Genomic DNA, 17,349 nt, shown 5'->3' on the forward strand with positions numbered 1-17,349 from the left:
TCAGTTCACAGTGAAAGCAGAAACAATAGAAGAATACACCTCATGGCTAAAAAGGCAGTTGATATTTAAGGCTTCACAAATTCTTTAAGTGATTTATATAGTTATGTATAATAAACATATATGGCAAACCTTGGTAATGGAACAAACATTGTTTCTCAACTTTTATAAACCATACTGACAGTGTAATTTGATTCCAGAATTCAACTTGGTCCAAAGTGAATGTCTTTGGCAAAGCTTGCTGGGAATCGCATAGCAACTTTCTGTGTGAGCGGCTTTTAAAAACCACCTTCTATCAGATGAAGACTTTCGTTCACTTTCGGTCTTACATGCAGTAGGTGGGATCCATCCATGCTTGGAAAAAAAGTAGTTTTTCTTTTTTTTTCAGGATTAAAAAACAAATAAAAAGCTTCACACTTAAATGTCCATAAATGTGTTTTAAGTTGTCCAAATTGTGATTAAACATTAAAGGTTTTTTTTTTCTGACTTGCTGTTTATGTTGGTGGTAAAAACTTCCAGATGTTCTCCTTGTAAATGGAGCCAGTTGTCAAAATGTTAGTTCTCCATGACATTGCTGGGCAAACTTGATGAAATGTGCATAAAATGTAACACTGAATTCGAGGACGTGAAACCACTTCAACTGGATGACAGAAAGGGCTCAACCTGAAGTATTACAGACGTTTGGTAACAAACAGACCCTAGATTAGCTCTGTCAAATGTTTGATGATCAAGGGTTAAATTATTAAATTATAACTGCATAATGATCTTTTTCCTTGGACAGTTGGACTCTCTCTCTCTCTCTCTGTCTTTTTTTGTATTTTTTTAACTGTGAGAAATGGCAGGTCTACTGGGTTACGAGTTGGACCTGTGTTCATGTGTTTACACAGCGCTCCGATCAGAGAACAGTGAAGTGTGGAGAGGTTTGGCAGGGTGGAGGGCTCGGGGGCTCACTGATGCTGATGGATTAGTGGGCAGGATAAGGAGAGGCCCAAGGGTCCCGCTTGGCCTCGCCGAGAGCCCTCGGCCCCGAGCAAAAGTGGAAAAAAGAACATAGTTAATACACTCACATGGGCACTCGATCAGTCTGCACCTGCAGGATGGATCACACATGCACATAAAACACCACTATGCACATTCAAAATGAGGCTTTTCCATATTGAAGGGAATCAATCTTGAGTCAAAGCAAAGATGCAACTATACCGTTTTCACAGAAACAAGACTTGACTCCTCTCAGATTTACAGAAAACTAGAAGTGATCAATGAGCTTTCGGCCCGAATTCTGATCAGTGTGTTACAGATGATGCTATAGATTATTTTTTATGCAATAAGATGAAAACACTGTGAGCCAAGTGCCAGATTAAAATAAAACTCAGTGGAGATCATCAGATATAGAGCTTCTGTAGCAAAACTGGAGTGTAGAAATGGCTTGTTTTATTCCAAATTATATATCATAATGAAAGAAAACCAATGACCTGCAGACCAAGACATCATCAGAATTGCTCTGCCTCACTTTACCTGCTAAAGCTGGAGCTAACTGGTACTGGCAGCATGAGATCATAAAAATCACTTCTGTATGAGAAAAAGAAACTCTAGACTTTGTATATAGAGACAAAGGTTGCTGCTACAATTATTGGGGAAAATAAATTGTACCTCCTGAGTGTCTGTGGTGAGGATGCAACATAATATACAGTTGGTCAAACTAAAGATTTATTGTCCGAGGTAGTATTTTACTTAAGGCAAATTAAATGAGGACCAATGGGAGTTGCCAAATAGATGAAAACTTACTGGACTTGTCATGCTTGTAATACATTTAAGGAATGACAGGATTTTAAGGAAGTTTAAAAAAAAACTGGAATCAAACAAGTTAATTATTTCAAGGAAATATACCAACCCAAAACAAACAAATAACATGTGTGGTGCCAAATAACGTGAGAAATAAAGTCTTACCCACTGTCACAATATCCGGAAATCCATATTGGATGTCTGAAATTGACCAATAACAACTGAGGGTGAAACATCAAATCTCCTGCAATCATACAAATCTGGATTTAACTTGACAGAGACGCCACAAATCTGTGGAGATTGGAGCCAGCGACAGCTGTGAACTCCAAAGTATCACTGCTACAGTCCTGCTACAGTTCAACCGACAGTATGCATGTTTTCAGATTCTGCTTTGACTGAAAAAAAACCTGTGACGTCCCCTCAACATCTTAATGTGATATACAAAGGAAGAATCTGTCTGATTAGCCTGTTATTGAAATTATTTTGGAGTATTGTATACATGGTGATATAAGACTCAAAATCCAAACATCTGGCTTCATCTTGTCTCTCGATTAGCTGCGAATAGAGTTTTCATTTTATTTACATGGAATTTAACTAATAAATTAGATAAACAGGTAAATATGCATAAAGACATCAGAGTATTGGGGATAACATGAATCTGTTAGTCTAATTTCTCAGAATGAGATAAGTCATTATCTAATAAACAGATACTTTTCCACTTTTCACAAGATGGCTTTGAAGAATGTAATACATGCATAATGTTTGGATTTTCTTTGTATACTGTTGCTGTGATCTTTGTTCTGCACTGTTTCACTGGGGTTTTGTTTCAGTAAACTTCAAATCTATTAAAAAAAAAAGCTTCTTCATGGAATATTATGTTTAAGTTCAATAAATGATACTGACTTAAAGCAGCAGCTAAAAAGCTATTAAACAGCGACGCTGTCAAAAGACCTTTTACAAGTGAACTTTTATTGCTGATGTTCTTGCATTGTTTTTCATTCATATGTGGAAAAGCACAAGTGTTTACAATAAAACTAACAACTGCATTCAACGCAGCTGCTTCAGTTTCAAACTCCCGGTCTCTGAGGTCGGTCAGCAACAAAGCAAAAGAGAACTTTTGTCATTGTTGATACCTGTGATTTTCCTACTGAGACAAATCAAATGTTTGCTGCGAAAATTGCCTCTGAGCAGGAACCTCTACTTGTGCAGACACAAATAACTGAGGTGGCAGTTTTGATGGCCAACTCTGCATCATCATCGTGGCAGCGTTTTTGTTTTTTTTATTTTTTCTTCTACTTTGAAATGCGGCAGGAAACAGGTTCTCGTAGTTTCATTGTTTCTGCAAGTGTGAAGGAGCTTCAGCTCAAGTCCAAGCCACTGAAATTTGCCAGAAATATTTCGATATTTTGTTCGCCCTCGCTTTGTGGCAGCAGCCGTGCAGTTGACTGAAAATATACAGGGCACAAATGAGCCAGAGAGGTCACAACCTCAAACCCGTCTGAGCGCGAGAGATGGAGAGATCAGCTTCTCGCAGGTTCAGAGTGTTTCTGGGGTGACCGAATGAATGGAGCGATTACCTTGTGGAGTGTGTCTCAGATGTGAGAGGTGTAGGTGTGTTTCTGTCCACAGCTGACGGGTGTGTGAACCTGCAGGATAAAGGCAACCCCATTGTTTGTGATGTGGCGTTTCAGGACGAGAGCACAGGCTTTTCTCCCGCTGATCCCTCCCCATTCAACGGTGCAGTCGTGGCCACTTTCAATTTTAAGGTCTGTTAAGCAGGCTCTGGAGGACTGTGGGAACGGTGAGCGGACTGATTTTGTATTTCCACGGAGAGATTAAGCAGACTGTGAGATGCTGGGGGGTTTTTTCTGAGAGGGGATTTCAGCCAGTGACCCGTAAGAATACAGTAATATTACCACAGGTAATGGTCTGCACTGGAGGGAGAAAAAATAATGTGTTGGCAGGAGGTCCAGTGTCTGGTGATGCATCGCCTGCCATGCTCGGGCTCTTGGCAGTGGAGTGATTCAAGGCCTCGGGGCTCCTGCGCCGGGCGACTCATTGGCATAGTTGAAAAGTGGAAAGAGAGCCAACGGAGGCGCTTCATCGTCCTGCATTCGATCACTCAATCTCCTGAAATATGAGACGGACACCGCGCCTGACTGGAGTCCTGAAATCCTGAGACCAAGTGTCACTCAGGAAACCTTTTTCTCACTGTAATCCCGCTGCCTTCAGCCCTCCGCGCTGTCTCTCACTGTGCCATTGTGGGTTTTTTTTTTTTTGTTTACACTTCCTGCACTGACCAGCGTCAGAGCCAAGCCAACCACCAATTACATAAAGAAAGCCACGGCGGTGACAGCGAGCTCCACTATGGTCGACTCCAGCACTTTAAACCCTGTGTTTTGGGGTTTGTGACTGTGTGCTCGGGCATGTTTCTGGGTGCTTTGCGGCTTTGCTTGCTCTGATTTTGTGTCCAGTTTGTTCAGTTGTTTCAAGCAGTTGCTTGGGAAAGGAAATGAGCAATTGTTCCTCATTCTCCAGATTATTTAAAATTACTCAACTGCCTCCCGATTCTCTGGCCTTCTTTCTTCCTCCCCTGCTTGGACACCTGCTGCTTTCACAGTGGCCATGTTTCCTCAAGCACCTTAATGCAACAGTATTCATATTATTGAACACTTGGTGAAAGCCAGTGTAGTGAAATTAAAAAAAGAAAAAGCCAAATATTAAGGGATACCAAAACCTGATGCGAGTGTAACTTAGTCCTAATGTTTTGTAGTCACACAACATTTTGTCGTTAACAACAGCTGACATCTCGGTGATAATCTTCGACAGATAGGCTTCTGCAATCATCAGCCCCCAGTCAGCTAATGATTTCCATTCCACCTTCCTTCCTCTCCATATTGTAATTAACACTTTCAGAGTCTGTGAATTTGTTTTTATTTATAGCCTGTTTGCCTCTTAACGGGTTGAAACCTGAGTGCTTGCTCACGTTCATGTTCACCTTGTATGTGAATGTGTTTTCTTCAGGTACACCAGTTTCCTCACCCGTGGTCCAAAAACATGCATTTGAAAGTGACTTGAAATTTACTCTGATTTCAGCTGTGATCAAGCCAAGCTCTCAATAAGATACTTGGAAAAGTAGAAGCTGGACGAGTGTCCATCGCAAAAAATTCACCATCAACATTTTAACAAAAGCTGTTTGAAACTCTGCCCCAGTGTCCTAGGTTTTAAATAACATCTTTCAAGCTTTTTTACTCCACATTTCAGTGTGACTGTTTATAAAAGATATAAACATTTTGAATTTCTGGACAGCGCAATGTGCAAACAATATATTATTCAGCAAAGCCCAAACAACTCAATGTGTTGCAACATTCTGCTAAACTGCTGCAACTGTTAGAAAGTGTTCTCCCTGTGGGTGTGTGGTTTGTTTGTTTTTTTAATCTTGAAATTAATTTACCTTGTGACTGTAAGTTGCCCGTGTGTAGAAATGTGAATATGTGTGATTGTCTGTCCCTGTGTGTTTACCGTGATGTTTCTGTTGCAGTGCTCCCACTTTGAAATATGTGACTGATTGTTGGCAAAACAAATCTGTGGTGAAATGAGGCATTCATGACAGACAGGACGCTGACTCCCTGCTTCTCTCCGGGGGGAAAGTTGTCACATGTCTTCATTTTAAAGCTTTTCAGTCAGAACAACAGGGGTTTTGTTCTTCTTTCCGTCTACAAACTGCTGTGCTGTTTTATTTCACGTCTTAACTCGGCTCATGTGTCGATTATCTCAGATTTAGACGCATTCAGATGCATGCTCATCACTTTACACGCTCCGTTTGAAACGGGATCTGTTCTCCAGGTGCTGCCACTGAGTCTACTTGTGTCTAAGTTTCTGCTGCAGCCTGAATTATGTCTTTTATGTCTTCGCTTAATGATAGGCTGGGAATTTAAGAGGAGATGCAAGATACAGCAGGTCACAAAATCACACTTTGCTCTGCATAATGATTTTAGACAATTGCCTGTCTGGAGTTTTTAGACTGTTCTCAGTTTGTGTTTGGTTTCTTTGTTTGACAGACGTTTCAAATTTTAGGCAATTTGATTTGTCATGGAGAAGAACTTGCTGTTGATATAAATGATGGCCCATTATAACAAATACAAAAACGTGTTCTAGTTTTTGTTATGACTTGCATTTATTCAGATAGAATAAAATGATAAAACTTGTAGCCATTTACTTTATATTATCCCGCTTCATTAAATGATCTGTTAAATCGAATGCCTCACTTTGTCTGTGTCTTTTCATTTAACAGGACATTTGTGGGGCATGAAAATGCTACGCAATATTAGACATGTAATAATGTGGTAATGTTTACTGATAAGAAACAGAGATGGAATAACACTAAACGTTAACCTTTCATTCTGAATTATCTGAATCTCATAGTTAGCAGTAGCTAATTGGAGCATTTGACAGGTGAAGCACTTCATTACCTTTAAACACAATATGGACTGACACTGTTCATCACATTATCTGTTGAAAATGTGTGAATTTATGTACTTTTAGAGCAACAATTCTTAGAATCACACAGCGCATCCTCCCCATTTTATTTTTTTTGCTATAACAGCTTCAGAAAGTCGGAGGCTTCTGCAATAGTTACATCAACTTAATCCAAGTTGACCCTTGTGAGGCGATGTGCACAAAGTCGGCACTGTTACAACAGCAGAGAGAGAAGGAGGTCCTCCAGAGTGCTTGGCAGGGCCTGTCGGTACACTGATAAAGGTGCTTTCAGTGGGCACTAAATTAAGCAGCCGCAGATAGAAGGCCTTAGAAATCACTGATGGACAGAAGTGGCAAAGGTCCACACATTCTTCACGGGAGTAGAAATAGAAAAAAATAAACTGTAAAAGGTAAAAAATGCTGTTCTGGGATCAGCACGTTCGCCGACTAGTGTTAAGGTAGCCACTTTCTTCAACCACCCATCTTCTATACCTGCTTTTTCACACTTAATGTGACAGAAATCACAAACATAGACATCCATATTTACCATATAAGCATGTGTTTACAGTGAAAACATGCAATTGCAAGGCATGTGAATACAGTACACACTTCCACACTTCTACATCTTGGTTCTTCGCTGTACTGCTGACACGTTCAGATTTGAACCAGATCTGTGAAAGTGAAGTTGTTGTTGATGAAGAACATTGAGGCAGGTTTTGCACTTCAAGGGCGGACATGCCTGTTGAGTGAGTTTTTGTCCGCGCACTTTAAGGAAGTGTGAGACACAAATGAAATGAGGCCACAGAGTTTTGTGATCTTATATAATTTGTTTCCATGTAATAAAGCATTTCTACTGTGTTAGTGCCCTTACTTTAATGATAACTCTTCAGACAGCTTGCACGGGTGCAGTGAAGCATTCCACGTCGTCGACCTGCCAGTCATGTGTGGCGGTCTGCTGTCGGCAACACTGAGTCAGGGGGAATTAGGACAAAAGAGAGTAAAACGAGCAGAAATGGAGTGAAAGAAGTGGTGTGGACAGCACCTTTATTCTCCTATTTTATGACTGCCTCGGTGTCCTTGAGAGGTTTTAGGTGGAACCAAATTACAGTCCCTCTGGTGTTTGTGAATCAGAGGTGTTGACAGGCGTGAGTCCGGCCAACAAGGCTGCTCGACAGAGTCAGGATGAAGGTATGCGGGGGGCTTTCAGCGGCACTGAAAGAAACCAAGAGGGGAGAGATTTCCTTTCACCCTTAAGCAGAGGGGCTTTTTGGTCCTGAGGAGAAACCTGGTCCTGCTGTGGACTGATTTTAAGGGTCCCTCAGGGGTCCGGACTTGGCCTGCTTCTGAAGGCTTGACAAAACACAATTATTATTATTTATTAATTTTTTTACAAAACTCAGTATAAAATTCAGAATCACAGAGGTTGTGTTCCCAAGAGAAATGCAGGTGTATGCACATCTCTTCAGGATGACTCATCACGGCCATTTACAAGCTTGGTAAAGAACATCCATTAATTCAAGGCCCCTATGTCGTGGTCATGGTGTATTTTAAGGCATCTGCTGTTTGCCAGTTTTCCACCGTATATTGAGGAACTGACAAGGAGCCTATAAAGGATGAAAATGGATGTTTGTGCCTTCGTGGAACGGAATGTGTAAGTGCCTCTTGGATTAGTGTTTATAACTGCTGTTGACAGGACGTAGCCTGGGTTACTTTGTCCACATGGATGTGACTAATGACCATCAGAGATGGAGTGAGTGTCAAGAAGTATTAGAGGTATGCAGAGGAGACGGTGAGGGAAGAGGTGGTGAAAAGAAACACTGCAGAGAATCTGCCTCTATTCATGGACAACACGCAGCAAAACTTTTGACTTTTGGATCACAGGTGGCCTCCGGAGCTTTTGCATTTGTTCCAAAGGAACATGTTCAGAACACGCATTTGTGAGATGAGTATGAGCAGATCTGAGTATGCAGGTTACATCAATGACAGATTTACCAACTCTTCTCTGCCAAACTGTTGTTGTCAACCTTGGTAACAATTGCACGATTTTGAAACTTAACTTAGTAACTTTGACAAAATATCTGCTGATGTTGTTCAACTTACAATTTATGAATAAATAAATAGTCCAATACACTATATGGATGAATTCTCACATATTATACAATATCACTTACACCGTGACTTTCTCATCTTACTTTAAAGGAACTGACATTTAGAGCTTATCTCATGGACTGTGAACTCAACTTGCCTTTGAGCACCATTACATTAGTTGAGCCCCACTGAGATTAAAAGTATGGACAAGTGATGCTGATGGAAGAGTCTTTAAAATGTTTGATTTATGACAGTCGTTCCTTCGTTATATGAATACGGATGTTAAAATTCAGTACGAGTCCATAACTGCTTTAAGATTTCTGGCTCGGTCTGAGTGTTGGTGCCTGAAGGTGACTTTTAATTGTTCTCCAACAATACTCAGCTGCTAATTGTGACACAGTCGTCTCAGGCCTGTTTCATGCTCCGCCTTCTGCGCTAGTAAAATACCCCAACATTTATCAGCACCCACTTCTCTGAGCAGATTGGTCTCTTTGCTTTTTGCTTTGCCAGCGCTCATTATAAAGTGAGTCTGTCAGCCTCCTCTTTGGGTAAATTAGCATCTTAAGCCTCTCCACTTGCTCTCACTGCCTTGCTCCCCCCTTCAAGAGTGGGGGCCCAGGGAAGGAGGAGGAGGAGGAGAGTGGAGGGGACGGGACGAGCAGGAGAACGAAATGTGAGCGAGAGAAAAAAAAACACAGGGTGTAAAGAGTGGAAAAAAACACTGTGCTAGTTAAACCCAGTAACCTCTGTCTCAGTCAAAAAAAAAAAAAAAAGAAGAAAAGATGCAATGTTGGCTAATAATTAAGAATTCAGCAATACTTTCTGTTTTAAACCTGAAATAATTTCCACAGCCGCAACAGCATGCAAGCACTTTTGTAAACTTTATGTAGATGAGTGTTATTAAAAAAATAGAGTTCATTACTAATTGTCTCTAAATGCTTAATCCTATTAAGGTCATTGGGGCCAGGAGCTTATCCAGGCATGCAGAGCATTAGCCTGAAGGGAAACAAGCCTGCAGTCCATCTCAAGTCTAACAGATAAACACAGTTTCTGTGCCATCTGTAATCCATATAAAGCGGGGAAACGTGTGAGCGAGTGGAGGACTGGGTTTAATCACATCTATTTCTTCTGGGACTATTACGAAGGAAGGACTACAAGTGTCACCAGGACGGCCTAGCCGATCAGCTGTGATGGACAGTATGTTAGTTATAAGGGCACTGCTCAAGACTCCAAGAGGAGGATTGTGCAAAGACTCGGGATGCAGGAGCAGTTGTTGACCTGGTTTCATACTGAACTGAAGGAGATGGAACCTGCAACAGAATTTAACTTAAGCAGACAGGGAATTATATTATAATTCTCCCAGAAAGTGCAATGGTGCACTTTTTCAAAAATGTGAAAAAACAAACCACTGGCCTTAGGTTAAAGCTGACACATTATTGACGTAGGCCATCATACTAAGGAGACTAAACACAGCACAGTGGTATGGTGGTTGCCACTCACTCATAATTACTGGTCATGGGTCTGAACCCTGTGTGTGTATTGGTTTTCCTTGCTCTAAACTTACCCCACAGTCTAAAAACATTCATTTACGGATAATTGGCGACCCCAAATTTGCCCCGAGGTGTCACTTTGACTGACTGTCTTTCTGTTTGCCCTTTCCAGGCTGTAAGAATAATAATTTTAAGAAATTTATTCTGCAGGCCATTCCTTTAGGAATGTGTTGATGTCTAATGTCAGTCATGGGATTGTCCTGAGTTGCAGCATTTCTTTTCTTTGTGTTTTTATGTTTGGATATTGTGATGCTATACCTTAGACCGCCTGTAAATCTCTCCTGGAGCTTTTCCAGCACTAAAGTGTACATCAGCACTCAAACATGTAGCTGCTTGTAGGCTGAATTATCTCCTCCTCTTCGCAGTCAAGGTCACTGTTTTGTGCTCACACAGCACATCTGTCATCTGATTTTGGTGCCACAAGTGACGAGCTGATAGCTGAGAGGTTGGAGTGTGTGCCACTAGTGTGCGAATGGCCTGCGCGGCAATCCCCCCGTCTGATTTCAAACGGTGTGGTGCGTGCGTTATCTGCAAGTGAAAACAAGCAAGCAAACAGACCACAGACTTTTATCAGCTTCGTGTATTGTTTTGCCCCCACACTGACTGATTTGTAGTCTGAGTCGGTGCTTTGCTGCATATGCTTGCATGGTATGCAGTTTTCTGATATGACAAACAAACCCAACACATAAAGATACAATTCTATTCTATATTGATTCTCTTTTTCAGTGTCATTCAGTTAAGCCAACAAGAGTGCTTGCATCGAGGCTGCATGAATGAGATTATAAATTGCGAAAAAGACAAAAAGTTTTTGTAACTTCCCCAATGGAAAGAGGCTGACTCGTAATGAATGCAATGTAATGAAAAACAACAATCAAGGTCATAATTCTTGCAAGATATGCTGCACAGATTTGGAAGCAGCACACTGGATGAATAGCAACATGAGCCAGAATGAGATCATGAGGAACTAACTAAATGTTGAGATTTCTGCTCCGGTGTGCTGCAAGGGACAAAGAGCTTTACACAAAAAAATGTTTTAATTATCTCTGAAAATGTATCTTCTTCTTTGTGTTTTGGCCATCTGTTCATGGTAGACCGATGTTTATTTACTCAAATGATTGTTTACCTCTGTCCTGACTGTGGTGTCATAATGAGGGAAAATCTGAGTCATCCCACGAAAGCCAACAATCCCTTAAAATGATGCAGCACATTTCACCTCTGATCCAACAACCAGTCTTGAACTCGGTTAATCGAGTCAGTGTTTACATTATATTTCTCACCTGTCACCAGTGTCTCATTTCAGACTGGGGAATGGTGGTGATTGCCCAATGACTATGGCCCACTGGTTTGTGTGATGGCTGCTGAGTCATTCCTAATGTTCATGTGTTTCAGGCAGGCTGAGATTTCTTCCTGTAGAAATGAGAAAAGCCTCCATAGACATGAGGAATTAATGGCTTGAACAGTTGCCGTATCTGTGATTTGACAAGTTTGTAAAATAAACATTTTAAAATGTAATTATTGTCGTCTTTGACATCTTTAAGGTAATTTTCGCTACCAGTCATCTTTTCGTAGCATTGCTTGTTACTAACATGTGCTTCTGTTCTCTCCTCAGGAGTCTCCTACTCATACTCGCCAGGACAGGAGGGAGATGAAGATGCAGCCGTGGACGTGAAGCTCTACAGTCACCGGTGGAGAAGATGGCTTCCTCCAAAACCTCGTAACATGGACAGTAACAGGGCCAGTCAGGAGCAGGACCAGGAGCCTGAACAGGACGATGTGGACGGCTTCCCTGGAGTGATGTCGACAGAGGAAACCGACAACAGCTCCCAGATCGAGGTTTGTGAGGATAAAACTATACACCTGACATAGACAAGCACCCAGAACCAGTGATTGTCTGGTTTTCACAGCTGATGTCCACATTAAATACATATCTATTTTTTGTCTTCAGAGCTTCCTCTCATTAAAAGTTTTGCAATTCTAATTCATTTTAGTTTAGACGACTTCATTGCTAGTAGGTGAACAGATTTTAAGTGCGACATCACCACCCGCTGATCTGCTCTTAATGGATGAATAAACACATCGGATATCGTGTGAGTTGGTAAGTTGAAGTTGATGGTTTCTGAAATCATACAACGTTCAACCAGCTTTAAAATCTGAGCTTCACAGTTTATCAGTTCTCAGCTGTTTTTGATCAGATGGTTATAATGCGGTGCATGATCAGGAAAGGTTCATCGCTAGTTACCTCATGTATAGTGCACAGTAGACTCCTGAATGATCAGGAAGTACAGAAATGAGGCTGAGGTGAACTCAAATCACATATTCTGCAACGTTTTAGTCGCACATTGTCTTTATTTGTTCAGTCTTAAGTTGTTTTTGAAGACTTTGTCTTAGATAAATAACAATAAATACTCAATGCAAGGTTGCAAAATCAGAAAATTCCTGAAACTGATCCAAATGTTTCATTTGGATGTAGTGGTTACTGGTTAATTGTATGAGCGGGCAGGTCCACATGTTGTACATGGGCTTAGAACTCAAGTTTGATAAGTTTGCATCCAATGCAGCATTTAGTTTGCAGACCTTGATTCAGAGGATTTTAGTTGTTAGTCTTCCATAACAAACAATCTTCTGCCATGGAAAATCCAACCAATTTAAACATAACCAATACAATTGAGCAGTACTGTACCTAAAAATACTCCTTGAAGCAATTCTAAATCTCCTCAGCAGAATCAGTGTTTTATAATGAAGAGGTAGATGAGGGACCTTCAAGAATTAATATTTGATATCAAATTAGGCTGAGCCCTCAGGTGTTCATCTGCCTTTTTTGTGGGGCTGACTCCTCTTTAAATTGACCCCAGAAAATCCAGAACAGGAAATGAACGCAACCTCCTCCAGTGAGAATGAATCCGGTGGACATGGAGAAGACTTATAGCCTCTGTCAATCTGCATTTGTCTCTATGTAAATGCAAAACATCGACCGTGTCCCTTGTTATGGTGCCTTGGCTGGCGCACATCATCGAGCCGCTCAGTCATAATGACAGCGAGCGGGCGCCTGGGTTTAGACAGCTCATTAAGTTCTCTCGTGGCTTCTAATCATCTCAGGTTCACAGTCTGGCGTCTCCTCGGTGACGGGGGAGACAGGAGAGAGCTTTGATCATCAGATGTACTGTAGATATACACACACACACACACACACTCATGTACACCACTTTAAACCTCACATGCATGCTTCAAATGCCACACCCCCTCTCCACACCTACAATGTATACCTTTTTACAAACCATCACATGAGCCCGCCTGCACATCCACCCTCATTGTTTTGATTCTCTGGATCGTTTTGTAGTTGCAGAATGGAAAATCTCTCCACGGCTCAAACACCCTGTCACTCCTTCATTCTTCATCCAACACACACATATCCATCTCCTCACCTTCCACCAGCACTTTTTGTTGACACGAGAAAAGTGTATTCAGCGAGCAGAAACATTTGACGCTCATGCTCAAATCTTTCGCAGAGCAGCGAGCCGGTTGGATTTAAGAAGCTGTCTCCTTCACAGTGAGAGAGCTTTGAGTGGGGACAGGAAATGATAGAGGGATTGATAGAGAACTGTGTCCACTTTCACTTTATTCTCAGAAGCATTTATAACCAGTCTGTGAGGATAAACACATCAACTGCTCACTTTCAGCCTCCTTCTGTCTGGATCAGTCTGTGATTCGTCGTTGCATTTCAATCAGAAGACTGTATGACTGAAGCTGCACAGTTTTGAAGCTGTTTCTTCTCTCATATTGTATTTCTAGTCTATTTAAGATAACCAACTACTAAAATGCTAAGTTATTAATTCTGAAGATTTTCTTTAGAGGGACGCGGTGTAAAAAATACAATCTTTTCTTATTATCCCTCTTTGTGCACTGACAAGCAATGTTCAGTTTCTGTTCAACTGAATGAGTTAGCAGCTTGGTATTAGTGTTATAAGATGAGGCAATGTTTGAAGGCTGTCAAGCAATAATAAAGAGAATTTAAAATCCTAAATTTCACACATGTGGCGTCATCTTATAACAGTATTGTTTGCTTCGCTTAGATTTTAGACTTCATTAATGATTGGAGAAAGTTTCTGTAAACCGTCTTGTTGCCATGCATCCTGAAACATATATCCTGAAAATGATGGTCAGTCACCAGTTATGGCACTTTGAATTGCCTTGTGTTTATATAAATAAATTAATTTGCCTATGGCCTAAAACTGCCTCATCCTTTACTCTCGTTTTTTTTCTAGCCGCTTTTACATGATTAAGTTCTTTTCTTTTTTTCACTTTTACTGATGTTTTATTACTTCCATTTAAGAAATACTACTTCTACCAATAATTAATTATTTAAGATGGCTTCTCAAAAACTGCAAGGAAATCCTACAGTTTTTTTTTTTCATTCTATTTGTCCTGTGCTTTCTTCAATGACAGTCCCTCTTCTTGAGATGAGTCCTACATAATCTTTGATCTTTTAAATTTTGATTTATTAAAGTCATCTCAAGTGATGAATTAGATTTCTCAACTTAACAGAGAGTAATCTGGATGGTAATGACTACATGATATAAAACAGATTGTGGGTGTACGTACATGCTTCCTGAAGCCCACACATGCATTAAAAGAAGTATCAGTCAAAAGTTGTCTTCCTTGTATAGATAAACCTCTGATTGAGGATGCAAGTAAGAGGATACGTTATGTTAGAATGAAGCAATGAAAAAGTTAGAACGTATTCGGATAATTAACACTTGTGTGCAGTATAATACATTGAGCTGTTTTATTATTCAGGGAGAAACTTCCTCTTTTCATGTATTCAAAGTTAACTCGACTGAAAAAAGCATCATAAAGTCATAAAGTGTTGTTTTTGTTTGAGTAAGTGGATGTGATGACAATAATCACTTTACTTTCAGAATTCACACTTGATTCTTATTAATGCCATTTATTATTTAAGATGCCTTGTTGATTTCTCATCTCTCAGCTCACCGTTATCTGGATACTCCTGCTAGATAATACGCAAAGGTCTTTGAGATTATACCAGTTCTGTTGTGTCCTCAACTTCTCTTGTTTGTGTTAAAAATACTTATGAACTTGTTTTTAACCTTTTATAGTATGTCCATGTCATTTATTTTAATAGCATTGTAATTCACAGTGGTAATTTCCATCACCAAGGTCAGGTCTGTTTTGCTAAAGCAAAATAAACGCATTTCCAGACGAGCTTCAGCGTTTTCCTTTTCGGGATCGTTACTTTACATGAACCCAGTGCATCAAAACTGAGTTCCACTGAGTTACTATTGCCTGCATCATGAAGTCAGATGTTTACAGAAGTGAAGGAATCTGTCTGTCTCCCTCCATAGTTCTTGCTCTGAGGTCAGTCTGTGTTTGTGTTAACTGGTGCCTTAACACAAGTTTCCGACAACAGCTTCCTCTCACCTCAGTCTGCAGGTTTATAACGGCGGCTTTTAAGAGCAGACTGTGTGACGCCCCCCGTGGCTGTTACTCACTGTACCAGCGCTCTGGATCATTAACCCAGATTAAACAGCTTCTCTGCTTAAGGTGTCTTCAGGTCACAGCAGGACAGTCTAAGAAAGCCTGGAACAGACTTTGGAAATGAGTCGGCATAACCCTGTAAATCAGATCTTATCAACATCTATTTTGCACGATTTGCCTTATCCTGGCATGTCGCTTATGACCGTATTCAATTTCTTTAAAGAGTTGTTTGAGTCATGGCCCCTTTTTCTTAGCTCTCCTTATAACTCCAGCTGCTTGTGGAAATGTCTGTCTGTTATGTTGGAGTTCGGGTGGCTCGTGGTGTTGTGTAAACCAAAAATATCCTGTGAAGGGATCTACTTCAGCTGTCAGGTGGCAACATTTCAAGTCTTATCTTTATGAGTGAAACAACCCACTCAAGCACACATACAGAGGACATGTGGCAGCCACCCGTGTGATGAAATACCCGCCTGCTCCATTTACAGCCACCGTGTCACATTGCAGAACCACAAGTGGATCCAGGAGGGACGAAAGCCTTCTGGTGTTTCCCCTAAAATGAATGTGTACACCTGATGGCGGCACTTTTACTGTCTGGACGTTGGTTTCTACACAGAAATGCAGCTCATCCTGGTAATTTATCTGATGTCAGGATGAAGGTAAAAGCACTCAATACATCAGCATCGAGGGGGCTCGATTCACCCGCTGTTTGTTTAGCTTGCTTTGATGTGAAGTAATAAGGGTGTGGTTTATGGTGGAGGGTTGTTATTGGATGCCTGGGACCCCACAGCTCAGAGGGCTCCTTGGGGGTTATGCGCTTCACAACATTTGGTGTTGATTTGTCTTTCATAAAGAGGAAAATACACACAGCGAGGCAGCTCGCTTTTCAGCTTACTAATTTTCATTACTTGAGTCCCAGCACTGCTTTCACCCTTGCCACACACCATATTGAGAGGAGTCCCCAGGTGATAATGTATTCTGAAAGAGATGTTTACTGCCTTTATGTTGTTCAGTGTGTTGACTCTGACACCATACCGTCTCAGGCAGCTGCAGCAGCCTGGATGTGCTCTTCAGATGAACCCGGGGTTGTTTAAATTTCAGTCCACTCTGCTTCAGCTTTGGCTTTTCTGACTGAGCGCCGTCTTCCAAGCAGGAAGGCTGCGGACTTTTCTCAGTGGGCCAGCCAGCGTGTCAGTTTGTAGTCATTTCTTCAGATGAACAAAGACAGCCGAGGTAGTGTGTGTATTTCTTCTGGGTCTGTGAGCATTGATTTAAAGTGCAGCCACATCACACAGTTAGCAAATCAAATTCATAAGACCTACTGTATAACACCAGATGAGAGTACACTTAAATTATACATTAGATGCCTGGAATCACCTCAGACAGCGTATTCAATATATTCTCACAATGTTTCCTTTGCTTTTACAGAGATGCGTTATAATTTATTTGAGGGGGTCTTTTGATTTATATACACCCTATTTGAGCATCCTACAGATCCACGGGTTCTATGGAGGTAAAATCACTTGCATACAGTCCAGATCAGTCCAGGTCGACTGACGTCGGACCCCATTTAGGACCAAATCCAGATCACACACAAACTTATCTGGCTCAAGTCGGTTTTCTTTTCCTTTTCCACTGTTTAAACCGCGCCTTGGTCAATAAGATCAAACATAGGTGTCGTTATAGTACAAGTGCCATCAAAATACTCCCAAGAAGGTTTCATTGGAAACGTTTGGCAGCGACCAAGTGCTGTAGCTTCCTGATCCAGAGCCAACAGTGATTTAGCAGGAGAACCCACTATTAGTGTAGGATGTGGTGGTTGATTTGGTGACAGCGTGCCAAAGACTGTCTTGGTTATTTTTACAGTTGGAAAAGTTATATTAGCAAAGACCTTCTTATATGATTGTTTTGAAATACCAGAAAACTACTGACAGTCAGGGCTCAGACAGAGGACAGGAACACA

General features: G+C 41.0%; 1 protein-coding gene across 1 annotated transcript in view; it reads left to right on the forward strand.

Annotated features, from left to right (window-relative positions):
• plxdc2b (plexin domain containing 2b) overlaps positions 1-17,349 on the forward strand; it is a 93,816-nt gene that overhangs the window by 30,482 nt on the left and 45,985 nt on the right. The window contains exon 2 of the mRNA XM_080515010.1: positions 11,506-11,729. Coding sequence (XP_080371136.1) covers positions 11,506-11,729 — 224 coding nt within the window. The remainder of the gene's footprint in view (positions 1-11,505; positions 11,730-17,349) is intronic.

This window comes from Blennius ocellaris (assembly GCF_963422515.1).
Source record: "Blennius ocellaris genome assembly, chromosome: 19".
Lineage (NCBI taxonomy): Eukaryota > Metazoa > Chordata > Actinopteri > Blenniiformes > Blenniidae > Blennius > Blennius ocellaris.